Source organism: Sminthopsis crassicaudata, chromosome 2 (assembly GCF_048593235.1).
Source record: "Sminthopsis crassicaudata isolate SCR6 chromosome 2, ASM4859323v1, whole genome shotgun sequence".
In the NCBI taxonomy this organism is placed as follows: domain Eukaryota; kingdom Metazoa; phylum Chordata; class Mammalia; order Dasyuromorphia; family Dasyuridae; genus Sminthopsis; species Sminthopsis crassicaudata.
This window is the reverse complement of record NC_133618.1, coordinates 589,982,810-590,009,700: the sequence shown is the minus strand read 5'-3', so window position 1 is coordinate 590,009,700 and position 26,891 is coordinate 589,982,810. Positions and strand designations below refer to the sequence as shown.

Below are 26,891 nucleotides of genomic sequence, written 5' to 3'. Positions count from 1 at the left end.
TTTCTTGACCTCTCTGTATTTTTTAACAGTTTCAAACCCCTTCTCCTCTAGGTTTTTGGGACATTACTCAAGATAGATTTAAAAACTGAACAAAAATGAAACTCATTTCCTCAGTCTTTTCTGTCAGGATTAAATTAGAAAAGTTCTTTCAATAAACTAGGATCCTTATTTTTTTATTATTTTGAAAGTCAATTGAGGTTAAGTAACATAGCTGGCAAGTATTAAGGAGACACATTTGAACTCAGGTTCTCATGACTTTAGGATTGGTGCTTTATTCACTGCACCATAAGGATCCTTATTAAAACTGCCCACCCAGACCAATATCAGCCTTAAGTAATATTACTTAGAGTCTTTTAAAACTATTGATATCTTTGATTTCCACTTTCCGCTGTATTTTTCCCCTTGTCCTTCCTATAGAACCATTCCTTATAATAAACAATTTCTTTTAAAGATAAAGAAAAGTAGTTCATTAAAACCAGCCAACATTTTAAAAAATTGTGTTATATGTAGTGTTCCATATCTGTAATCTTCCATCTGATCCAATGAGACAAGAAGGTATTATTATTATAGAGAATTGTTTTGATTTTTGTTATTATCATTGCATTGTCCTTCCTGGAAAGTTAATCACTTTCTAGTAGTCTCTCCATGCTTAGTTAGACTGGATCTCAGACAAGATGCATCTCTTGAAGCCAAACTCAAATCCGTTTTTCTTTTGAACCTACCAGAGATTTCACTTCATTGGCTTAGCACTTGAGAGCCCAAAGTTACCTCCTGGCTCTGAGGAGGCATCACTATGTAGGACTTATCAGAGGAATAATGGCTACTCACAGGTCAACAGCATTTACGTTTTGTAAAGCACTTTTCTCAAAACTGTAGGCAACGCAGACATTTCCATCCCCATTTTTTTTTAGAGGAGGAAACTGAAACTTAGAGCAATGAAATAAATCATGTAATGTATCCTAGAGCAGAGCTGGTCACTCATTTACAGTGTCAGTCACTGTGTTCATGATTTCTTGGTTCTGTTTACTTCATTTTGAAACAGTTCATATAAGTTTCTCCATGCTTCTTTGCATTCATGATGTTTATTATTTCTTATAGCATAGGAATATTCCATAAATTTACTTGAAAAAAATTATTTAGTCCTTTTCTGATGAGTGGACATCCACTCTGCTTCCAGGTTTTTTTTTGCTACCACACACAAAAATGTAAATTTAGACAAATATAGAGACTTTCTTTTTGTTCCTGATTACCTTATTGTCTGTACCTGGCAGCTATTTTAGTTAATTCATCTAAATACAAAATGTTTTCCAGAATGATTGGACTAATCAATAGTTCCACCTACGATGTATGGCTGTGCCCCTTTGCCAGCACATCCACCATGGACTCTTCTCATCTTCTGTCATTTTTTCAGTTTGCTGGATGTGGGGGATAACTATAAAGCTGTTTCAATTTTGTGTTATTATTTTGTGTTTATTATTGTGTTTTATTCAGTTTTGTAGTGACTTGAAGCATCTTTTTTCTGTTAGTTTTCATTCATATTTGAAATTCTTACTGATAACTCTTTGTTCATATTCTTTCACCACTTTTCTGTAGAGGAGATAGTGGATAACCCAACCTTAACCAAAAGGGTACTTTTCAAGAGCAGGCACAGATCACAGCATGGAATTTATCTGAATCAGGGATCCGGCAGATGGTCAACTTCACCTTATGAAACAGAGGAAAAGAAATGTATACATTCACACATATAAATGCAGATACATACATAGTACATATACATGAATACAAATACATACAATGATTCACATACATGTATGCACCCATATACCTATACACATAACACATACATATACACATATATACAAAAACAAACACATGTGATATATGTATAATATAGCATTATATATCATGTATATACCTAAATACATATATGTATACACACATATACATCTACCTATCCATCTATCTAAACACATATATAATCCTAAAAAAGATTTTTGCCCAGGATAATGAGTTCTCAGCATGTCAACTGCAGCTCTCATCAAAGAAAATATTTTGATATATTCTCTGGGCTCAGTCATGATCCTTTATGATCCCATTTGGAGTTTTCTTGGCAAAGATCTGGAGTGGTTTGCCATTTCCTTCTCCAGTTTATTTTATACATGAGGAAGCTGAGTTAAGTGACATTCCCTGGTCACACAGCTAATTAAGTGTCTCAGGCTGGATTTGAACTCAGAATGATGAGACTTCTTGACTCTAGGTCCAGCACTCTGTGCATTTTAAATTCACATTGAGCAGAGAATGTAGGCTTTCCTCTTGACTGGAATACACTGGCCTCTGGTGGCTAGAGCCTTGCTGACAGAGCCAGATGAACAATATCCAGATAGAGATGATTTCATGAAAAGTGAAATAAATGGCTCAAAATAAGCCTGACAGGCAGCTTCAGCTCCAAGCACAAATTTCATTCAGACTCTATTCCTTCTCTCCTCTCCCTACATGTCTCCCTTTTCTGTATTCTCCCTTCTTTCCCCCTCATCACTCCTTTCTAGGCATATCCAAGCCAGCCAAGTGCTGCTGCCCTTCTGCTCTGTCTCTCCTATCAAAAAGTGAGCTGAAAAATTCAGGTTAAAGCTTAGAGTGTAGGAGTGGGGAGCCCTAGAACTAGTACCATTAATAGTCAGAGGGCCCAGTTTTGCCTTAGGTTACCTTACATGAGTTATTTCATCGCTCTAAGCTTCAATTTCCTCCTCTAAAAACGGGGATGGAATTGCCTGTATTGTCTACAGTTTTGTGAAAGGTGCTCTGTGAAATCTAAATGCTATTGACCTAGGGAGTAGATATTATTCCTCTGATAAAGTCCTACACACTGATGCTTCCTGATAGCCTGGAGGTAAAACCTTGGGCTCTCAAATGCTAAGCCAAGGAAGTTTAATCTCTGGCAGGTCCAAAAATCTTAAGTTTGTCTTTAAGAGATGCATCTTTTCTGAGACCCGATCTAGCTAAGCATGAGAGACTCATTACTAGAAGATGATTAACTTTCAGATCAGGACAACCCATGAAATGAACAAAACTAGAGAAAATGGTCTGCCTTTGTAATCTGAAGGAACTGGTCTAACACCTCTTTCTGGGCTAAAATTAGATGGGAAGTGGGAAGTTCTAGACACTCTTCCCTAAAGCATAATTTTAAAATAGAACTATCAACAGAGAGATCCTTTCTCTAGAACAAGGGATAATTTGCTGTTTGGGGAATTTTAAGCATCAAGGTAGAGATATTCAGTGAGTAAGAGACTTTCCTGGGCTCCCAAATCATCATGTAGGTGAATATGCACTCTAACTATACCACGTGTCTGCTTTGCCAGGTTGTCACCTCTTAGGGGTTTGTGATGAGGATGGGGGTTGAAGGGGAGGGCGAGAAGTGAAATATGTTGAACTGCATTTTTTTAGATGTCTAACAGGAATATAGTCATCCTCTTGATACATGAAAGATGGCCCTACTGGGAAACTGGCAATAGCTTCTTCCTGGGCTCAGTTCCCAGACTGGTTTAGGTTCCCGAATATTATCTCACAGTATTCATTGATGATAACTTAGTACCCAGGTCCTACTTCTTGTATGACCTAAATATGATCATTGGACAAAAGCATTCTCCCCCACAGTTCTGTCACTGACTAGGAGGATAAGTTTGAATTTACCTTCCCAGAGTCTCTATTTTTTCATTTATATAACATAGGCAATTAAAGGATTTGCCCTCTGAATTTCACAAGTTTTCTGTGAAGAATGAGATAATAGGGATGAAAGTCAGTTGAAAAACTATTGAGTTCAGAAACAGAGGACCTGAGTTCAAATTCAGAATCTTTTATTTACTATCAAGGTTATATTACTTTATGTCTCTGGCTTTCAAAGTCCTCTATAAAATCCCTTCCAGTTCCAAAGCTATGACTTTATGTGTGAGTTTTGAAAGTGTAAAGTAATAATATTTTATTTTTTTCTTTCTTTTTTTGTCCTGCCCCATGCCAGGTTGTTCAATAGAACTTACCTCCTTCTTTAAGGATCTGTCCAGGAATAAGCCCACCTCCTCCAGGTTATGCGGCTTAAGGTCATTCACAGCTGATAGGCGATCTCCTTGGTGGAATATACATCCCAAATGTGGGGGACCCTGCCACTGAGCCACACTGCAGCAGGGAGACAGCCAAGGGCAGGCAAGACAGATGTGAGACATCAGATGACCAGAACAAAAGTGCAATTCATCCCTTTAGCCCTTATTGGCTCTGTCCCCAATAATGTTGGTAATATAACTTCTGTAGTTCACTATGTTGTACATTAACTTGAACAATCAATCAATCAACATTTATTAAGTGCCTACTATGTACTAGTTACTGTGCTATGTGTGGTACTAAGGATACGAAGAGTTGCAAAAGAGAGGCACCGAATTCAAGGAGATCCCCATCTAATGGGGAAATAGGAAACAACATAAAAATAAATAACTACAAACAAGCTATCTATACAAGAGAAATAAGAAAAAGAGGATCAGGATAAGAATTTTAAAAAGAAAGCCTTCCTATAAAAGATGGGATTTTGGGAGGGACTTAAATAGTAAGGTAGAATTACAGAATCTTAACACTTGAAGAGACAAGATCATCTACTCTTTTTTACAATGAGTTTTTAACTCACAAATTTAAAAATTTAAACATGTTTATAGTTATAAATAGTTCCATTTCTATATTCTATGATAATTATGTTAAGTGACTTAAAAAAACCATCTGCATATTTTATATAAACATTAAATTTTTTCTTTTTGATCTTTTGGTCTTATTCCATTGTTTTTCATATCACTTTCATTTCTAAATATATTCTTCCTCTCCTCCTCTCCCCATTGTACCAATCTTCTCCTTCTCCAGAGACATCCTTCTTAATAAAGGAAAAAAAGATAAAACAAAAGTTCTACGAAGCAAATTAAAACATTTACCAAGTATGACAATATATGGAGAGTTCCACACCTACCAACAATCTGTCTCTTCTGCAAAAAAGAAAGGAGGAACATATCTAATTCCCTTATTTTACAAAAGAAGAATGTGAGATTCACCTTTTATAAGGTGACTTATTTAAGGACACACACACAAGGTTAGTCATCAAGCTGAAACTAAAACTCAATCTCCAGTCTCCCAGTCTAATACTTTTTCCACTAATAATGGCATTAGTCAATTAATAAATATTTATTGAGCATTTATTTATCATGTGCCCAGTACTGTTCTTGAAACCATAGGACAGGAATTATTAGCCTGGGTTTTATGAATTAAAAAAAAATTTCCCCTGATACTGTATTTGTATGTATGCATGCAATATTACAATCCTATGTATTTTATTTTATGCATTTAAAAATATTCTGCTGTAATGGGAGCTAGATCCTTCACTGGACTGCCAAAGGATTCCACAATATAAAAAACATTAAGAAGTCCTAAAGAAAAATAAGAGAAAATAAGAGTTATACCGGTCATACCAGTGACCAAGGTCTATGACATACCTACCATATATGACCTATAGCTTGGGTGAATGTCAGGTATTTGTTGATGTCACTCTTGGAAAGGAATACATCCACTTCTTCCAGGGAGCTTCCAGCAGGTATGTTACTGTGAGAAAGTTCATTAAGAAAAATTAGGTCATATAACTAACCAATTCTGAGTAAGCTAAATTTTAGTCTCTACTTGTGGGATAGGTAGATGGTACAGTGGAAAGAGCTCCAACCTGAATTCAGATATTTACTAGTTTTGTGAACCCTGAGCAAGTCACTTAGTTCTGCCTCAATTTACTCATCTGTAAAATTGAGATAACTACCTCTCAAGGTTGTTGTGAGGATCAAATGAGGTAATAATTGCAAAACAGGGCTGTGCCTTGCTCATTGTAAGTGCCATAAAAATATTAGTTGCTATTGCTATTATTATTATTATTATTATAACTTTTTGGGGCAGTATAGCATAATGGTTAGGACATTGAATTTAGGGGTCAGGAATATCTGGATTAGAATCCTGGCTCAGATATTAGCTGTGTGACTCTGGGCAAGCCATTTACCCGGCATAAACCTCAGTTTCCCTTGTAAAATTAAGGGATTGGACTAGATGGCCTGTCTCTAGGATTCTTTCTAGCTGTGATTCTATGATCCTATGAAATATCTAATTCTATATAATATTTCCTAGTTTCTCATTTACAAAATACTCACTAGGCTATAAGGAACATATTTTTAATATGCATTAATTTATTTTGGGAGAGATGGGAGTAGTGGGAATGTCTTGATTTTGCAAAAAAGCTAAGAAATGCTAGATTGCTGAAATTTTCCAAATATATATTTATCTTCTGTAGATATTTAAGTATGGGAAGAAAGCAGGGGAAGTGAAAAGTGGAGCTTTCACTAAATAATAATTGATAATGCACAGATCTTGAGATTTTCTTTCTTGGTTTTTAACAAAGATTGGCAAACTTTTAGTGCCAGAGAACATTTGAATATTGAAGTTGGGCCCACACACCATGCACATTTCCCACAATATAGATTCTGTTTTTCTTAAAGTTTTCCTTTGAATATAGTCTTAGCTAAAAAAAGAATAGGGATTATTTAATAGAGTACAGACTAGTCCTATGGATTCATAGGTATGGACAACTTGCATACAAGGAAACTCCTACCACAGCAGGCTGACACTCTCTCTGCACCTTAAAAGAATCAGAGGATTTCTTAGAGTACTGACAGGTTACTTGCTTGGGGCCATTTAGTCGGTACTTGTCAGAATTGTGACTTAAGCCCAGATTTTCTTGGCTCCAAGGCCAGTTTTTTTACCCATAATGCTACATTACTTGTTAAGGATTTAAAAAAATAAATAAATAATGCCACCTGTAGCAGAGGATGTTTATTTCTTCAAGAAGCAGTTATTTTGACTTCACTATGGCATGGATGAGGGAGATATCTGGGCAACTTTTGGAGGACTAGGGGACTTCTTAGATCTGTTCTAAGGCTGGTGTTAACAGATTAAAAAGGATTTCCCAGTCCACTCCTATATTCATGAAATGTAAGTTTGGAAACATAAGACATTACTTGATGATTCTGGATAGCTGCACAATAGAGAGTGAACTCAATCTCCTTTTCTGGTTCTCAGTCCTTGGTTCTTTGCTACTGGATGAATGACATGATTTATTTCTTTCCTCTTGTCCCTTCAGGTTGAGCCCCTCAGCCTGGTTTTCTGGAAGAGCTTCATCTTTGCTATTGAAAGGTTGCTGGAATTTCTCTTCATCAAAACTAGAATATAATCATTTAAACCAATCATCTTGAAAGAGAGTCAAAGAGCTATCAGTGAAGTGAAAAACTAACAAAGCCTTGAAGCGCATCTACCCATCAAAGTTACAGCGGTGGCTGGAATCAGGTAAAATAAACTAACCTTCTAAAATGGACAGAGAACTAAAATTTGCTTTCTACATTATTTTGGGGGATGGGACAAGTCAGAGGATCATAAAGAGACTGCAGAGATTATTTGATGTAGCCCCTTATTTTAAAAATGTAGAAACTGAGATCTGGAGAGATTCAAGTTTCCAAGGTTACACAGGTGGCATATCTGGGATTTGAACCCATTAAAAAAAAACCTGCACTTTTTATCACACCTCACTGCCTTTGGAGAACAAAAAACAAATGTGTGTGGCAGGGGAAGAGGATGCCAAGTTAAAAAAAATTGATCCTAAGATAACTTTCCCAGAAAAGGGGACAAGTCCTGATATAGCTCATCTATGAGTAAGTGGACAGCTCTTACTTTTATGGGATCTAAAAAAATCAAAAAGCTGGGCAGATGTTTTGATTGAGGGTGATATTCATTTTAGGTTGCAGCAGAAACTGCTCCAGGAAAAAAAAAATAATCTACAGGTTATAACTGATTAATCATACATACCAGGATTTCATTGACATGTAGAGATGATCAGTTGACTTGGAGACTTGGTCTGATTCTTCCGATTCAGCAAATTCTTTGTCTTCATTGGAAGCAATTATATTGTTCAACTACAGACCAACAAACATTAAAATAGGAATAGCTTTAAGGGGGAAGAGGTGCACACCCACCATCTACTCTGCACCCCTTTTACTCTCTTATTCTGATCCTTTGTCATACTTCTGATTCCCCCGAGCACTGACTTAAGTACAAGATCACATTAAATGAAGGCTCATTTTAGGAAATATCCAACCAGGTTATGGCAACAAGCTCTCAGCTGACAAAAGAATCCCTAAACAAGAGAAGCCCAGGCTTTTCTTTCTTATGCTTATGACACATAAGACTCTTTTTGACCATTTACCATTATTTGGAGTTCATAGTTGTCATGTTCTATTTATCTATCCAATATTTTTAGTGCATAGGGAAACAAGGCAGTTTTCTAATGGGGCTAAAGTGTCAACCACAAATTTTAGACATTAGAGACCCAGAAGATATACACCATCATATAGTGAACAGTAGTGATCACACACACACACACACACACACACACACACACACACACACACACACACAGTGACTCCTAATAGGCTATTGCATCAAGTCCAAATTATTCTGCTTGAATTTTAAAGCCTTAAATAATTTGTTCTCACTCTCCTGTTCAATGGTATTTTCCACAATCCTTCAAAATGAACTCTTTTTTTCCCCATTTTGCCAACTTCTTTTTATTTCTTTGCATACATCCTTGAGTTAGAAATTTTGGTAATACCTATGTCCTCAACTTTTAAGCCTCCTTCACTTCACTTCACAGTTGTGTGGTTACAATATATATTTATATATGCCATATCCCTCATCTAGATTGTTAGTTCCATGAGAGCAGGGATAATGATCAATTATCTCTATATTCCCTTTAATAATAAGTTTGTACATAGTTGTTTTTTTTTTTAATAAGTACTAATTGAATACAACAATTTATAAAGAGATAATTAAATCTTATCCCCTTTTGACCTAATAAACTCTTTTAAAAACTTTTTTTCCAATCTGGGATTGTTCTCAACCAATGAACATTATAGAATGTCCATTTTGTCTAATGACAGATAACATAGTGAATGTATAAGACACTTTGCAATGACAAAGCACTTTATATACCTTATCTTTTTTGACTTTTACAACAATTTTTGAAGAATGAGGTAGAAGGCAATCTTGGAGAAATTGAATAGCATTACATCTTTGAACCCAAGACAAGAAAAGAATATCTATTAAGAAGTGATAGTTGGATTGCCAAAGCCTACAGAGAGTTCAGGGAAGAGAATGATTGAAAAAATGTCACTGAAGATGGCCATTGCTGAATTGTATATGTATGACCTATATAATATTGTTTGCTATTTTGGAGAGGGGGAAGTAAGAAAGGGAGGGATAAAAAATTTGGGATTCTAAGTCTTACAAAAATGAATGTTGAAAACTATCTTTACATGTATTTGGAAAAATTAAATACTACTGAATATGGCCATTGTTACACTTTATGAAAACTGTTCCAGTAGAAGGTAGAACCCACTGTAGTTATTTGAGGAGAGTGGATAGTGAAAATGTAGAGATATCAAGTGAACTGCTTTTTTTCAAGAAGTTGAGCAGTGAAGAGGAAGACAGATGGGATAGTAGCTAAATGAGGTATAAGAAAGATTTGTTTTTTTGGAGTTTGGGGGACTTTTTTAGATTTGGGGAGATCTGAACATTTTTTAGGCAGATGGAAAGCAATCAACAGGAAGGGAAGAAAGACTGAAAGGGAATGATTCCTAGAACAAGGTCATGGAAGAAGGAAAAATGAATGAGATCAAGGCAAACACAGGGAGCCTTAGAGACATCTTGCCATCTGCAGCTGGAGGATAGGGGGAGAAAAAAGATGCTGCTGCTGCAAAGTTTGAAGGACGGGAAGGAGAGGCACTTAGATAGGACATAATGCAGATATATTCAATATTCTCAGTCTTCTCCTAATTTCATGTTTCACATATGTTCATTTTGTCTAATTATAGATAACAGCTTGAATTTTTAAAAGCACTTTAAAATTATAAAGCACTTTAGGTACCTTATATCTTTGATTTTTATAACAATTCTTGGATGAAGGTGGAACAAATATTATTATCCCAATTTTTCCAGCAAGGAGACTGAGAGTCAGAGACACTTATCCAAGATCACAGAACTAGGAAGTGCAAAACAGACCAAAATCCAGATTCTATGGTTCTAACTCTACCTAGTCCCAACCTCATTTCTTTCCAGTCTTAATCACTGAATGGATACAGCCTCAGTCAAACTGAGATCTGTTAAAGACCTTAGCTTAAAAAGACCAAGGTCTCCTATTTTATCCAGGGCCCTCTCCAGTCCTCCTGGTCTGTATGTGGCCAGATGTCTCTGGAAGGGAAGGTGAGGCAGCCCTCCTTCACTTAAATCCAACTCAGTTGCATGTCATGGCATTACCTCCCTAATGTCATGGTCTTTTTTGAGAATGAAGGACAAACAACAATAACAGTCCTACCATATTAAAATATACCTAACAAGGCAAACACATCTAGGCTAAATCCCATTAGATTATAAACTTCTTAAAGGTTCTTTTTGCATTCCTTATAGTATCAAGTAAAATGCTGGTCAAACTATAGTCTTTTAGCAAGATTTATTGACAGGAGTACCTGAGCAAGAATACTTCGAGGACTAAGATAATAATTCTCCTCTTCTGTCTCTTGTTGGTTCTCAGGAGCTAAATCACTCATCAGAGGAGATTGGCTGGATTTTGAAGAATTCCCTTCCTTTTGCTGCTTAGGAAGAAAGTCATGTTTCCTTTGGGACATGGGAAGATAATTAAGTGTTTTCAATTTCACTGCATAGGATCGAGTGAGAGCAAATGTTTTCTGGAAAAGCCAAAACAAACAAATTTATTTTTTTCTCCATCCGAGAAGATGAAAAGATCTACTAATTCAACTTTCAAAATCCTAATTCCCTTTCTCATGAAACTTTCAACTCTTTCAACTGACTACATATAGTTCTATCAAAATAAGCATTTCTTTTGTGCCTCCCATTTGTGTTTTTTAAAATAACAATTTCAAAATTTTAGGACATTAGAACTAAAATAGAACTGGGAGGTTATTTATTTCAGTACTTTCATTTTAGAGATGATAAAACTGAGGCATAAAAACTCAGCCAAGGTCATATAAAAGATGTGGCAGAGCCTGGAATTCAAATCAGCTGACTCCAGTCTAATGCTCTTCATTCTTCAGGCTTTGTTCTGCCATTGGAAACTGTCAGGATGGATGAGTATTTTTCTTTGCTGATTTTTTTCTGAGTCTCTAAGTTCTATTGCTGAGCTGTCTCTTTTGGCATTCTTTCCTACTATCAGGCATTGCTGGAGGATAAGGTAATTACTCTGCTGACTATTTGCAGGGAACCTTTTTGTGTCCTGCTGAGCAAACCTCCTTTATATTCTGCTTGTGGACATCTCTTGTTTCCATAGCAATGCAATTTCATAGCATTAATCATACCATTGTCAGAATGATGGACTTCAAAGTAGTATAATGATTCCCTTTTTCCTCCCTGCTTCCCCCTATTAGGTATTGAACTGTTCCAAACTGTTATGGATGGCAGGTAAAAGGAGACAGTCTTTTCAAGAACAATAGCTCAATATAAGGACTTTTAATAGGTTCTATATGTTCTCAAGGGAACGTGCAATAGTGAGTGTATCACTGTGCTCCTTGCCCACATTAAGGTTGGCACTGAGAGGTTGGCACTGGACTGTAGACAAAAGGGGGACTCCTTTAATAAAGAACAATACAGTGCTTCTTTGTTTCTCTGGAAGGTTCACAATCACCGAAGCTAAGTACAAAGGATTCCACACAGTATCGTTCACTCTGAAAGATGGGGAATCTCAGAAGTTAAAAGTAGGGGAGGAAATCACACCAGTACATTCTACACCAATTCTCTCCCCATTTACTTGAATATCAGAGACAAGATGTTTTGACATATGTGATTTATCTAATCCATATAAAATACTAAGGAGCTGGAGACCTACCAACTACACAAAATGAAATGTCACACTTCATTAGCGTGTGCTTGATTAATGGGAGGAGATGAGAGGGAGGGGAATTGGACCTCCAAGGAAAGAAAACAATATCATTTTGGAAAGCCACCTTGGCATTGGAGTGCATCCATGAGTATCACTCACTGATTATACTCAGAGCTGGGGAGTGAGAAAATCTGAGGAAACAGAGTTAAATTCTTTGAAGATAATAATAATTATTATTATGATATTATATATAGGATTTTAAGATATGCAAAATACCTTGCATATAATATATCATTTGATACTTATACTCAGATTTGAGGAGTGAGAAAATCTGAGGAAACAATTCAATTCTTTGAAGATAATAATTTATAATAATATATTTTTAAAAATTATAAACAATAAATATTTATAATAATTATTATTATGATAGCTATAGGATTTTAAGATTTTAAGACATGCAAAATGCTTTGCATATATTATATCATTTGCTACTTACAACTGTTCTGTGAAGTAGGTGCTATTAATATCCCTATTTTATGGATTAGTAAACTGAGGCTGACAAGCTAAATGACTTGCCAAGAAAGAGTTAATAGATTAGTGTTTGAGGCAGAATTCAAAGTTAAGTCTCTAAGAGTCCAGGTTTAGTGCTCTATTTTTTATTCAATCTGATTCATGGAGTTTTGTCCAACAAAATTGGTCTTGTTAAAAATAGAGGTGAAGTTTGACATCTGGGAAGAAAAAGGCTGAGCAAGGTAAGAGAAGGGAATTGATCAGAAAAGTAACTTTGGCCCTAGTAAATCTAGGCATCATCAAGGGATTAAAATGGTAATATTCTGTATCTTTTTTAAAAAAATGAATCTAGGGCAGCTAGGTTGTGCAGTGGATAGAGCCGAGCCCTGAAGTCAGGAGGACCTGAGTTCAGATTTGACCTCAGACACTTAATACTTCCTAGCTGATTCTGACTCTGGGCAAGTCACTTAACCCCAATTGTCTCAGCAATAAAATAAAATAAAATAAAAAATAAATTTAAAAATGAATCCAAGTTCTGCAAATGAAAAGGAGCACCCAGCTAAAATATAACTCATATGTCAAAGTGCTAGACTTACACATGCCATATTTAATATTAGAGATTTCTCTTTATCTCTCTTTTTGTCTCATTCACTCACCCAGAATTTCTAAAGGAAGCATTAGAACTTAACTAATTATTTTTCTGCCTAGAAATTATTCTAGGAATACTGAAAGTGAGTTAATGTTTGGATCTCCACAGGAAAGGAAAAAAGGCCTTGAGTTCTGTGCAAGCATTTAGGCTAACAATGTTGGTTGTAGGACAGGCTTTTATTTAACCTAACAACAAAAACAAAGAACTTTCACTTGTGCCTAGAAATAGTTAACACAATTATCTACTGACTGGTGGGTCTCTTCCTTCCTCAGGGATTTTTTTTTTTTTTTTTTTTTTTTTTACAGTTTTCTAAGTTTGTAATTATACTCTAGTAGGGGCCTCTCCTAAGAAGAAAGGATTTTGAGTTTCTAGGCAGTCAAGTGATCTTCCTTAGTGACATCTATCTCCCTAGAGACTGATACAATCCCTCGACAAAATTTTCCTAAGAGCAATCAAAATCAGAATCAGAGCTGGAGCAATCATCTAGTCTAACGCCTACATTTTAATAAATGAACAAACTGAGATCCAGATAGGACAAATTATTGTTTTAATGTTAAGGGTAGAGTTGATATAAAATATCTCGTTACTGCCCAGTTCAATGCTCTTTCTATTATGCCATGCCATATTTCAATTCTGAGGGAAGAATCTTGGATCCTGGTAGAATGTAAAATAAAGTTCTGAAGTCTTACTTAAACATTTAGATCACATTTAAGAGGAATTTTATTTAAATGGAGAGCCATTTGTGTAGTGGAAAGGATTTCAAGGAAAAGGGACAAAGTTTCAATTCTATTGCTATGAATAAGAAAAAACAAAATCTATTTAAATCATAAGTGTGTTAGAGTGAAGGGTCTAATGTCATATAGGCAGATAACATGAAAGAAGTAATTAATTACCATGTCTGGCAGACTGTTTCTTGGAAGACTTGAGCAGATTTTGCCCTCTGATGAATTAGGAGAATCAGAACAATGGCCAGGATAGGAAACGGGTCTTCTCTCTTCTGAGAATTGTTTCTCCTGCACGTCCTAAGGAACAAAGTTAATGAAGCATTATCCCTGCCCTTGACTAACTTAAAACTTCCAGATATAAAAGTGATCATACGAACTTGCGGCTATACTTTTCCCAAACATCAATATTGTTCACCAATCTTGATTTCTGGATCAAGGTGTTTAGTTAAAGTATCACTGGATTGAGAGCAGGAAGGGGCCTAGAGAGGCCTTGGTTCAAACCCCTTATTTTACAGATAAGGAAACTGAGGCCCAGAAAGGGAAGTTACTTTTCCAAGGTCACACAGATGGTATGCTTAGAAAGTTGCTATATTCACATTTGAGCTCCCCTTTAGTTAAGTTAAATACTTGTTTTCTTACATCATCAATTTCTGAAATGATTTGATAGATGTTCTGGCTTTCTTTAGAGTCAAGAGGCTGAACAGCATTGGCCTTGTTTTTGGCATCTTGATTCACAAGATTTATATTCTAGAAATACAAAGAGAGCATGAATATGAGAGGGAGTAGAAACACTTTCTTTAGATCTGACTGCATTGCTTATGTCTTATGGAGTCTTAAAGAAAATCAAAGGAAAAAGATGTTGAACCATTTTTTAAAGATATTCTAAACCAATTACAAATAAAAATTTAGTAGTATGTGTGTATGTGTATACATAGAAATTTTTTTTGTCTTAGAATGCTGTAACTTCATTATGATGCTATACTTGAATCCTTGGTACTTATGTTATGGGTATTTAATCTATTTTGGCTTCTTAATTCTTATCTGTAAAGTGGGAATAATGAAAGCAACAATAGTCTCAGGGTTGTTTTGAGGCCAAAATGAAATAATATTTCACTTTGCAAACCTTAAAATACTGCACAATGGTAACTTATTATTAATAGATGAATTGATCAATAAGTTGTGTTGAATTCTATAACTAGATTAGGCATAAAATCTAGAGCCTTATAGTTGATAGTCCTTTATAAATTAATTTTATTTAAATTAATTTCCTTACATGTTAGTAAAATCCATCCTCTGTACCTTTGTGTAGGCTGTGACCCATGTCTGGAATACTCCATCTCCTCATTACTATCTCTTGGAATCCCTAGTTTTATCTACAAGTTTCAGTTTAAGTGCTATATCCTAGAGATTTTTTTCCCTGATCGCTACAGTAATTACTATCTCCCTAAAATTATTGTGTCATTATTTGTTTTCAACTACATTGTCTTTCCCCAGTACAATGTAATCTTCTTGAGGTCAGGTACTGTTTCATTTTGTCTTTCTATCCCCACTTAATCCATTGTGTGCAAATAGCAAGCACTTATTAAAAATTTTAAAACTGGACTGCAAATCTCTTGGAACAAAATTAGTCTCTGTCTTGGTATACCAATGGGAAATAAGGTGAATACCTATATTTAGTTGAACCTGACGGGTATCGGATTAACCTGCTGACTAGAATAATAGGATGTAGCAAAGAAAAACCAAAGTTTGGAGATATTGGCCAATCAAGATCCAATATGTAAAGAATAGAAAAAGGAGAAATCCTAAAATTTGAGCCAAATGGAGCCATTTCCCTGTCCTTTCAGGGGTAGCTTTCCTTCAAAATTCTTATATTAGTTAAGTAAGAGCCATATCGTGAATCAAAAAGTTATTCAATTAAAATGACTAAGTACAAATATAAAAAACAAGAAAAGTTTTTTGTTTTTTTATTTTGTTTTTTTTAACCCCCCAAAATTCTAAATTTAGTTATGAAGAAGGAAGCTATTGTGAATAACAATGAGAGAAAATTCAATGGCTCTAGCTGTTAAAAATAGTGCATTTTGAGATTTGTCACTTCCTCTCTTCCCCCAGTAATGAAAATTTAAATTGTTTGTAATCTAGCTCTTCTGACAAATAGAAATTCTTTCTCCTTATCATCAAAGGGAAAAAAATTACAAGTTTTTATATCAGAAGAAGAAGAAAGAGGAAGAAGAGGAGAAAGAAAAAAGAACAAGAACCACAGGAAGAAGAGGAGGAGGAGGAGAAAGGACTGGGAGGAGGACGAGGAGGAGGAAAAGGAAGATGAGAAGAACAAGAAGAAAGCTCTATTGTTTATTTCTGAAGGAAGATCAGGCTTAGATAGTCTATTGCTTTATTAGTAAAGGAATGTCACCTTTGCATTCTGATGAGTGACTTTCAAATCTAAGCAGGATGATGATATGAAGGAGACCCAATCTTCAATTGTCCTCCTGTTGATGGAAATGAAAGTTTTAATGGTGAGCAATAGTGGTTGGATTTCTTTTGAACCAGGATTCTGCTATTTGACTAGAAAAGCCAAGGGAATATTAACAAGGAAGTAAGATTTTGTTCTTCAGTATCTATCTGGCCCCAGAATTCCCTTGTCTTCATACTTGCTTTTTCTACCCTTCCTTTTAAAGATAAATCTTTGTGTTGCCTCTTTGAGGATAGTAGGTAAGAATGAGAAGGAAGATGTAAAATAATAATAATAATAATGATATAAGGGTTTTTAATGGCTTTTCTTTTGTGCTTCTGATCATGTAGCTAACCTGCCTGTACCCAGATGGTATGAGATAGTATTTTTCTGTTTTTGTATTTTGTTTCTGCAAATTGTATTTTGTTTTCTGTTTGCTTCAATGAAAACTTCAGAGAAGTCTCATTTTCACTTTGATCCTGACCAAATTGCTTCTGATGCTTAATATTTTAAAGTTCTTTTGTCTATATGTCTATTTCTTGCTGTTTCCCAACTTTTCTATCAATTTTCAAATAATCAATAAGTACTCTATTCAGCATGTAGTCTGAAAGAAACCCTTTTCATTAAGTGATAAATCTTTTTGAAATAAAAATTACTAATCCTTAAAAATTACTAACCCTTAACTTATATCTTTTTGTGAGACTCTTTATGGGAATACAGATTTTTTTCAAAAGCAAGATCCATCAGAGTTTCTTCACAAATGATACTCTATTGATATAATCTTTAATTCAACAAACATTTTTAAGTATATGCTATGATAGTTGGGTTTGTTACCTGCTGTATTCATTTCAGATTAAATTATAAAGGAAGAGGAGAAAAATTAGAGAAGAGAAATATTTTTTCATTCTGCCACTCACCAGTCTTTGCCAATGAGAAAGTAATCCCTTTTAGGGGTAATAATGGACATCACCTCATCAGGTAAGCATTTAAACATCTTTTGGACTGATGCCATTTTCTCATGGTTACTGATGCCAACTTGTATACTGGAAATTCTGTTGAGTGATGATAATAGCAGGAACTTACCTAGTGCTCTAAGATTTGCAAAGCACCCCAAATGATCTCATTGGTCCTCAAGACGATCCTGTACAATAGGTACCATAGATGTAATCCCCATTTTACATATCAAGAAATAGAGCCTGGAAAAAGTTTAATGACTTTCTCAGTGTAAGACAGTTAGTGTGAGGTAGTATTCTTATCCAGGTTTTCCGGCCTCCAAGTTCAGCACAGTATCCAAAACTCCATGACATATCCTATTGAAATGATGTAAATAAAAAACTGGGAGGGGGGAAATGGTCTATAATTTTATGTATATGAAATTTTATGAAATTATATGAAATTTCTATTGGGGTCAAGTAGAAAGTAAAGTTTCCAATAGGATATCTATTATATTTCAGAGAATATTTCAATGATGATTTTAGGTTTTGCTGTTGTTGTTCAGTCATTTCAGTTATGTCCAACTCCTGTCATCCCATTTAGAACTTTGATAGCAAAGATATTCTTCTCCAGCTCATTTTACAGATAAGAAAACTGAGGCAAACAGAGCTAACTGCCTTGCCCAGGGTGACACAGCTAGTAAGTATCTGAGGCCAGATCTGAATCAGGAAAACAAGTTTGCCTCATTCCAAGCCCAGCACTCTGTCCACTGTGCTTTTTGGTAGTCTTAAAAACTAAATTTGGTTCTGGTTCAGACTTGTTTACTAACTGATTACAATTTTTTCCCACTTATAATCTAGTGGTTGCATTAATATCTGGGTTTGGTTCATGCAAAGTTGGGAAAAATGTGGTGTATGTATTAATTTATTCTGGTTTAGTTCAAGTTCCTGGATTCCTATTAGAGAATCTTCAGCCTTTTCTCTGCTGTCTCTTGAAGTATTAATTAATATGAGAAATGTTGATGTAATCTAATATGTTTTCTTAATGACTCATTTGAGCAACAAAGTTCTGCTCACATACCCAAATATTATCTAGTCAGGAGGAAACACTAATACACATGTGCACGTGTGTGTGCACGCACACACACACATACACACACACACACACACACACACACACAAAACCTCTGAAACAGAAAAAAACTTGTTCAACTCTTTTACTTGGACTTTTAACAACTAAATTATCTGGAATGTGAAATAAAACCCTGTGCATCTCTTTTTCACAGTTCAAACTTAGCTGTCTTCCAGTGACAAAAGTCACCTTTTTTTCAAAACCATTAGTTTGCCTCCTTAGATCAATTGCTTAAATTCACTATTTATATGAAATCACTTTGATTTTTCAGGATCTGAAGTTGATAAAAATTGTACCTACTGATCAATTTCAATGGAACCCTGGCAGTGATGATCTTTAAAATACTGAAGACTGTAGCAATTTTTCTCATTTTTTGACAGGACAAAAAGCCGATTTTTCCAGGAAGCCTGTACAATTAAAAAAAAAAAAAAGATTTTTACATCTCTGTGAAATGTTGGGGGAGTAGAAGCAGAAAATGCTTATGAAGTCTGTGGGAGGATTGCTAAATTGTATTGAATACCATACCTGGGAGGAAAAAAGTTGAGGAGGTGGTGATTTAATAAAGTGGGCTTGTCTGTAGACTTCATTTTCATAATAAAATGGCACTTGTTTGCCTGGTAATAACAATAAAGATGAATAGAACTATTACTCAATTTGTTCCTGGTCAATCTATGAAAAGAGCTTGTGTAGTCGAAAAACATTTTGTTTAACCGACTCAAGATCTGCAAGTGACTCAGTTCTGGAGAGAAATGCCTTCACCATACATCAACAAACATCAACAGCAACAATAACAAAACAATTACAACTCATCCCTAAACATCAAACTTATATTAACTCAGAGGAAAGAAAAGTCACATATGAGATTGGCAGTAATAGATTGGTTTTATTCTGACTGCTGAAAAGCTCTTATTTATTCTTTTTCTTTTGCATTTCTGACTCACTGTTGCTGGCTCTCCAGACATGAACAAGGCTTTATTCCTGTTTCTGTTATATTATTAGCCACTGAAGCACAAGCTTGCTCTATTCTTCTTAGCCTACCGTCTTAAAAAAAAAAAACCCTCCAATAATAATATCCACCTTTCACTTTACCTACCTTCCAAAAAAACAAAACAAAACAATCAAATTCAACTACCATCTGCCTTTTAAGATTGGAAAGCAGAATCTTTTCAAATTTGAAATGAAAAGGAATTGATTTCTTTTGTACTTATTGGTTGTGATTTTTGCTGGTTTTTGTTTTTTGTTTTATTTTTCAATTTGAGAAAAAATATCTTCATTAAAGAACTGAACTTTTTTAATTAAATGAAGCCCTCAGGACAGGGCAAATGACAGCTATTAAGGTCCCCCATTATCCAAGTCTGGGTTCCCATGGAAAAATTCAGAAAGGGCTTCCCTGCTCTTGACCACTTACTCACCAAAATGACTCTATAGTTCGCACCTCAGTTCCTATCATAGTATTGAGTTACTTTGATAGTATATACAGCAAGAAGGAAAGTAATGCTATCTTAAAGGGAATGTCACCCTTCATCCAGATCTAGTTTTCGCTACATCACTTTTGGATATTATCTGTAGTGAACAATTAATCCTTAATAAATTTACTAACTTGCCTTCAACAAGATTTCTTTTGCAAATGTAGAGAGTTTTGCTGAATTGAATAATGGATTTCTCACACAACTTTTTAATTGGTTTTCATCACTCCATTCTTTTTACCCTTACTGTTAGATTAATCTTCCTTATGCACAGATATGATGTTCAAAACCCTCCCCGTTGTTTATTGAATAAAGTCCAACTCTTTGGTTGGCCTTTAAAGTCCTGCACAATATGGTGCCTTTCCCCTTTCCTCTTCATCCTTTCCACATATGCTATGTTTCAAGGTGACTTGTATTACTGATCATCATTTGTACATAATTAACATATTTACTTCTGCCTTTGCTCAAATTATTTCCTGTATTTGAACTTTCTATCACTTACATGATGATCTTCACTTGTTGAAATCCCATTCATTCCTTAAGACCAAACTTAAATACCATAAACACCAATCAGGAATTCTCTATTATTTCCCCTTGTCTTAAATAGAAATGCTTTCTCTCATATCACATAATTTATTGGAGCTGTCTTGTATTCTCCTTCTATTAATGCTATTATTATAGAGATAAGTATTGCTATCTCTAGCATTGTTCTAGGCCCAGACTATTAAGAGAATTGGTTAGTCATTAATTATTTATTAAGTATCTACTATATATCAGGTACTGTGCTAAATTCTGGGCATACAAGAATGGCAAAATACAGTCTCTGCTCTTAAGCAACTCGCAGTCTAATGGGGGAGACAACATGCAAATGCAGGATAAATAGAAAATAATCAATAATGGTAAGACATTAGAATCAACAGGATATGGGAAGAGCATTCTACTGAGGATTATTGTTGCTGAGTCATTCAGTCATTGTTCACATTCTTCATGGTTCCTGGGGTTTTCTGGCAAGGATACTGAAGTGAATTGATATTTCCTTTTCCAGTGGAGTAAGGCAAATCGAAGTTAAGTGACTTGACTATGACCACACAGCTAGTTAAGTGTCTGAGGCCTTATTTGAACCCTGGTGTTTCTGAGATGATTCTATCTATCTTAAAGAAGAACTTCCTCCATCTTCAACCTTCCTTCTCTCCTTGATTTTTCATTGAGCCATACAGACATGAGAAGTGTGGATGGTGCAATCAGTGCCATCCTGACCATAAATCCTGAAATCCTAGATGACCTCTAAGATCTCTCTCAGGTCTAGAAAGAGAATCAGATGATCCTATATTAATAACAGGCTACTTTTCTGGGTTAGGGATAGTATCAATCTCATGAGCGCTTTCCTTGGCTTTTATGCTGCTTTATCTGTTTAGAAATAAAATTTTTATCCTGAAAACCACCTATCTCAGGTTTTCCTCAATCATCAAATAGAAAAAAAAAACTGGTCCAAGAAGTAAATATTGCCTGAGAAGAAGATATATAGCTCCAGTTTAATTCAAGAAATATTCATTAAATTCCTACTGTATGCCAGTCATTTCCAGTATGCACTAGAAACAGTCCCCGGCCTCGGAGGAGTTTGCATTCCAATTGTCCACCTTAAGAGGAAGGAAAAGGAAATCAGCTGAAAGCAGTGGCTCTTCCCACTAGAGGAGAATCTTCCATAAGAATGCTTCCTGTTGCTAAAACCGAAGCTGGATTCTTTCTAATTAAATTGATTAAAATTATTTTATCTGATATAAAATTTCTTTTTTTTTTTTTTTCTTTCTGAGATAACATCAATTTCTTACCTAAGTAAGCTTCAGGTTTGGAAGCCATTGCAGATGCCTCCTCCCACCTGTCAAAAAATACACACACCTTAATTTATTTAGTCACTGAACAATAAACAATTCATGTCACTGATTAGCCAGCTAATGATAATATGCTTATGCTGGTGTGATGGAGAGGCTGATGATAGCTATTACAAGAATGCTAGACAAATAGGGTGTGAGTCAAGTCATGAGAAAAACAGGGTTTTTACTTTCTGCCCCAAGACAGATCAAAAGCAACTGTACCCAGGAAACATCCAAGTAGCTGAAAACTGATTGGTAAAGACAATGGTATTTTGCAGATGTATACAAGATTATTACCGGAGTTATTCTCTGCAGGATATATTCTCTGTTATGGATTTTTAAGGGTTCTTGGGCTCTTGCCCCGCTGGAAGAATCTGTGATACTGAAAGTTAACATGAAACAGGAGAGAGGTTTAGATCCAATAATATTCAACAAATTTATTTAAGTACCTACTGTGTTCTCCATTAGTGTTCTTGGCTCTTGAAGAGATAAAACATTTAGAGAAGACACAGTCCCCACCTCCATGGAACTTAGCCCTTTAGAATATTAATGTAAAATGAAATTGAACATTATGGAATTGCATAGCCTAAGAATTTTGAGAAAATACCTTCTTTGCAAGGGGGAAGGAAGGATTAGAGGTCCATAGATGTGAAAAATTGCATATAATTTAAGACTTTTTTGACAAATAGATACATTTTATGATTTTTTTTCTTCTTCTTGTTCTTCTTTTTTTCCCCTTTAAAAATATGAAGGAGGAATAGCAGCTGTGAAATTATTTTAAAAGAATCAATCAGTCAATAAGCATTTACTAAGAGCCTACTAGCACTTAGAAGAGAAAGTTAGGAGATATAAAAGAAAAAGATATAAATAATAGTTTGTTTTAAAATGTAATTTATAGAGTCCAGAGGGGCAGTTAAGTGGTGCAGTGGATAGAGTTCTCTCCCTGGAGTTAGGAGGAGCTGAGTTTAAGTATGGGCTTCAGTCACTTGTTTAATTGTGTGATCCTGGGCAAGTCACTTAATCCTTTTTGCCTGTAAAAAAGCTGGAGAAGGAAATGACAAACCAGTCCAGTATCTTTGTCAAGAAAACCCCCAAATGGGATGGCAGAGAATTGTACACAACTTAACAACAATAACAGTATAGAATTGTATAGAATTCTAAACCTAAGCTCTTCTTAATTTGACCATAAAAGTCAGCACAACTTTTCAAGTTAATTCATTGAATTCCTATTGAGATCAACAGAACATCAGTTCCAAGAAGAATTTAAGTTTAGGTTCTATAATATCCATATTTCCTAATACAGTGCCTTGTACACCACAAAAATTAATAAATGTTTGTTAATTTGACTTAAATTATATTCAGGTAGGAAAATGGATAAAACACAGAGGTAACTATAATAAGTAATATTAGGTCATTTCATTTACTATCTATAAAATGTGGAATTTGGATTAGATGAAATCTAAGTTCTCCTTCCCCCAGGTCTAGATCTGTGATGACAAAGATAAGTACATCAGAGAGCTGCAAAATGAAAGTTTTATAGGAGGTTTAAAGAGGGAACAAGTTTTTATTAGCTGTAGAACCAGGCCTTATGGAGGAAGTGGTTTTGTGTCAGGTTTTAAAGGATGGTTAGAAATTCAGCAGGCAAAAAAAGGAATATATACAAAACAGTGAAATACAAAGTAATTTGCAGGGGGAGGTGAGAGCAAGCAGCTGTGAGGATCAAGACAGGCTTCAAGCAGAACTTGAACTATAGCTGAAAGGAAGAGATGGGTTCTATAAGGCAGAAATAAGGGGTGGAATACATTCTAGCCATGTGGCAGGCAGAATTAATTGGGGCAACAAGAAATTAAGTAGACCTCAACTAGATTCTGTAATTCATAATATGAAAATGATACAAGAAGTAATTAAGACAAATTCAGTGGAGTAGGAGGGAGAGTTCCTTCCTTTACCAGCTTAGAAAATAGAACATCAGAACTAGAAGGATTTAATCTTGAGCTTTCCTTTTCCAAGTAAAGGATTTAAAAGTCCCATGTTCTTCTCTGTTCCCCTTGAGAGAACTTCTCCCTTCCTCACAGGTAGCGCTGGGATTGTCCCCCATCCTTATTAAATTGGAAGAGAGGGAGGGAACTTACTTGTGGAGGAAGAGAGGAAAAGGGCAGAAAAAAGAGGAAGGGGCAGGTTGTGACCCGAGAATAGGATAGGATAGGATTTATGGGATGGTAGGAGAGGTGAAGGAAGTCAATAAATTGAAGTTATTCTTCCTGTTCCTCATTCCTTAGCCAGCATGTGAGATCATGTTTCTTTCACTTTACTAACACTAAATCCTCCCAGATGGGGAAAAGCTCCAATGGTCCCACCCTAATTATGAATCTGAGTAAGGTCTACACAGGTTGTTGAGAACCCTGAATGCCTGGCAAAGGAATTGAAATTTTATTCAGCAAGTGGAAGGGACCTACTAAAGATCTTTGAGCTGAGGAAGGATGAGATCAGATTTAGGTACAAGAAAAAATAGTCTGACAGGAGTATGAATGGAGGTGGGAGTGGAGAGTAGAAGCAGGAAGACATGTCAAATAGAGGTATGATGAAAGGGTATATTGGGGGGAGCCAGTGGAGTAAGAGAGGATGTTGATGGAATTACTAGGATTTGGTAATTTCTTGATTCAAGAAATGAAGGAGAGGAAATAATCTCAAGGTTTGAAACATGGGGGACACTTACTGGTGATAGTTTAAAAAAAAAAAGGGTCAGTTGGAAGAGCATCTCTAGCTATGATGTGGACCTCTCAATGGGCAGACTCTGGATCAGGACAATGAATTTTCTCCACCTTATTTATGTGGGACAGAGTAAATCCAATCAAAATTCCTTATCATTATCCAAGGGACCACCATCTTTGGTGGCAGCTAGCATTGGAATCAGGAAGACCTGAGTTCAAATCTAGTCTTATACAATTACTAGCTGTATCACCCTAGCTGTCATTTACTCAGTTTCTCTCTCTGTAAAATGGGTATAATAATAATATCTACCTCCCAGAGATGTGGTGAGAATTAAATGAGTTAACGTTTGTAAAGTGTTTTATGAATCTTAAAAACTATATAAATGCTAACAATTGTGATCTTTCCAATAACTCAGCATTAAAACCTTAGTTCCTTATGTTGACTTTCCTTCACCCTACATAATCCAATCAGTAGTAAATCTTATCCTCAGTTCTGGAACAACTCTTGCCTTCATTCCCATCTCTCCCCTAATATGTATTATTCAAGTACAGATCCTTACCATCTATCAGCCAAACTATTTCAATAGTTTCCTAACTGGTCTCCTTACCTCAAGAGTAATTCCACTGGAATGGCAACTACAAAGCCGCCAAATTAATCTTAAAGTTTCAGGTCTGATCATATTATTCAAATGCTATTTAATAAATGTTATCCATAACTGATTTCATAAGTTTTATAACATATACAATTATTAATAAAATACTATATAATTTAAAAATAGAGGAATTATATTGCTCTCTGTGCCATAATAGATAGATCAATGGTCCTGGAATCTGGAAGAACTGAATTTAAATCCAGTCTCAGATACTTTACTAACTATGTGGCTCTGGACAAGTCATTTAACTGTTGTTTGTTTCGGTTTTCTCTTCTATAGAATGGGGATAATGTTGGTATCTTCCTCCAGGGCTGTTGTGAAGATAAAATGAGATAATATTTATAAAGGGCTTTGAAAAAAAAAAAAAAAAGCTAAAAGTGCTATCTAAATGCTAGTTATTATGATACTGGAGTTGGTATGTTCAAAGTTTTTTTTTTTTTTAACTGATGTGGTTTATAATTTTAAAAGTTTGGAGGCTACTGGTCTAGATATCCATATTTCTATGCCTTTTTAGGAATGAAGAATGGAAGATTACATTTCTTTTTATTGACGACACGTGCTCCCCCATAAAAATACATACATATACTTCCCTACATGTACTTATATGACCCATATCAATAATTTTACATTTACATGACAATAATTTACATTAGATTTACATTTATCATTCAAGGTATATCCCACTTATAATTATCTTCTGATTTATCTATTATTATTATTCATTATTTGCCCACCAGGAGTTACTTGAAAGTTATCAAGGAGATTGATTTCCCTAAGATTGAATTAAAGAAGTAGACAAAACTCAAAGACCATGTAGTACAATCTCTATCTGATCAGAAAGCCCTTCCACAAAACTGAAAATTGATCATATAGTTTTTGCTTGAAGACTCTTAGTGAGAAGGAAGCTACTACCTCCCAGGATACCATTCTCCACTTCTGAATAGTTCTAAGCTTCCCACAGTAGGCTTTTCATTTTTTCCTTTCATCAAGCTGAAACCTGTCATTCTAAAACTCCTGCCCATCAAGCAGATCAAGTCTAATCCCCCTTCCTTTCAGGGTACTTTAAGATGTTTGAAGCCAATTATTCAGCTCCTCTATGCCCACATCTTCAGCTATTTCATCTCCAAATTTCAGGCAGCTGCTATTTGACCCTTAAGAATTCTGAGTCTCCACATGAATATTATGTTGAGAAATCAAGTCAACCAACCACACCAAAATAAGACTTACTGGAAGCTGGGCTTCTGTTGTAGGTGTTCTTGGGAAATTCCACTAGACTCCCGGCCTCCAGAGCTCTCTAAAAGATCCTTCTTACTACTGCAATGTAGAAGGCCAATGAAGTAATGATTAAATACTATCTCTGTCTGAAATCTGAGTCCATAGGAATTTCCCAAGCCAACACCTTCTTGTAGATTTATTCTGATCCCAAGAGTGAGAGGACAACAAACTTAAAGCAAGGGGATTTCCCCCTGTATTGGCTTGGCATGTGGCTCTGAAGAATGTCCTACAAACTTCTGATTCCAAAGAAATAAAAATAATAAGCAGTCACTCTTTTTTTTTTTTTTCTCTCTTTTCTTCTTTGAATCAAATCTGATTACACACCCAATCTTGACTTTCAACCAGAACTATTCTGATGGAGATTTCTTCCTTTCATTTAACACTTCTCTTTCAAAAGCCTCAAACAAAAGAGTTTTTTTTTAACTCTTTCCATGCTCTAGTATGGAGAAAGTAGTAAGAACTGCCAGTTAGAAGGTGGGGAAAATCCTAAAGAGATTGTGTGTCCTGGACACACCCACACCCA

The 26,891-nt window shown here is 35.4% G+C and overlaps 1 protein-coding gene across 1 annotated transcript; it reads right to left on the bottom strand.

The window, feature by feature from the left end:
- Nucleotides 1-1,494: 1,494 nt before the first annotated feature.
- PLEKHS1 (pleckstrin homology domain containing S1) lies at nucleotides 1,495-26,529 on the bottom strand. The gene is made up of 14 exons (XM_074295656.1): nucleotides 26,321-26,529; nucleotides 21,688-21,734; nucleotides 18,918-19,006; nucleotides 18,693-18,799; nucleotides 17,246-17,380; nucleotides 16,290-16,365; nucleotides 14,519-14,626; nucleotides 14,048-14,176; nucleotides 10,629-10,847; nucleotides 7,915-8,021; nucleotides 7,074-7,274; nucleotides 5,521-5,622; nucleotides 4,032-4,167; nucleotides 1,495-1,704 (listed from the first exon to the last, which is right to left on the bottom strand). The coding sequence occupies exons 2-14, from the start codon at nucleotides 21,713-21,715 to the stop codon at nucleotides 1,636-1,638; spliced, it is 1,506 nt and encodes a 501-aa protein (XP_074151757.1). The 5' UTR covers nucleotides 21,716-21,734; nucleotides 26,321-26,529; the 3' UTR covers nucleotides 1,495-1,635.
- Between the last annotated feature and the right edge of the window lie 362 nt (nucleotides 26,530-26,891).

Bases quoted from the DNA above. Each gene is read 5' to 3' on its own strand.
- PLEKHS1 (XM_074295656.1), bottom strand. From the start codon at position 21,715: ATGGCTTCCAAACCTGAAGCTTACTTAG. The intron at 16,366-17,245 runs GTGAGTGGCAGA...TTCCATCAACAG, and splicing joins TTTCTCATTGGCAAAGACTG to GAGGACAATTGAAGATTGGG. The intron at 14,177-14,518 runs GTAAGAAAACAA...TTTGTTCCTTAG, and splicing joins TCATTTCAGAAATTGATGAT to GACGTGCAGGAGAAACAATT.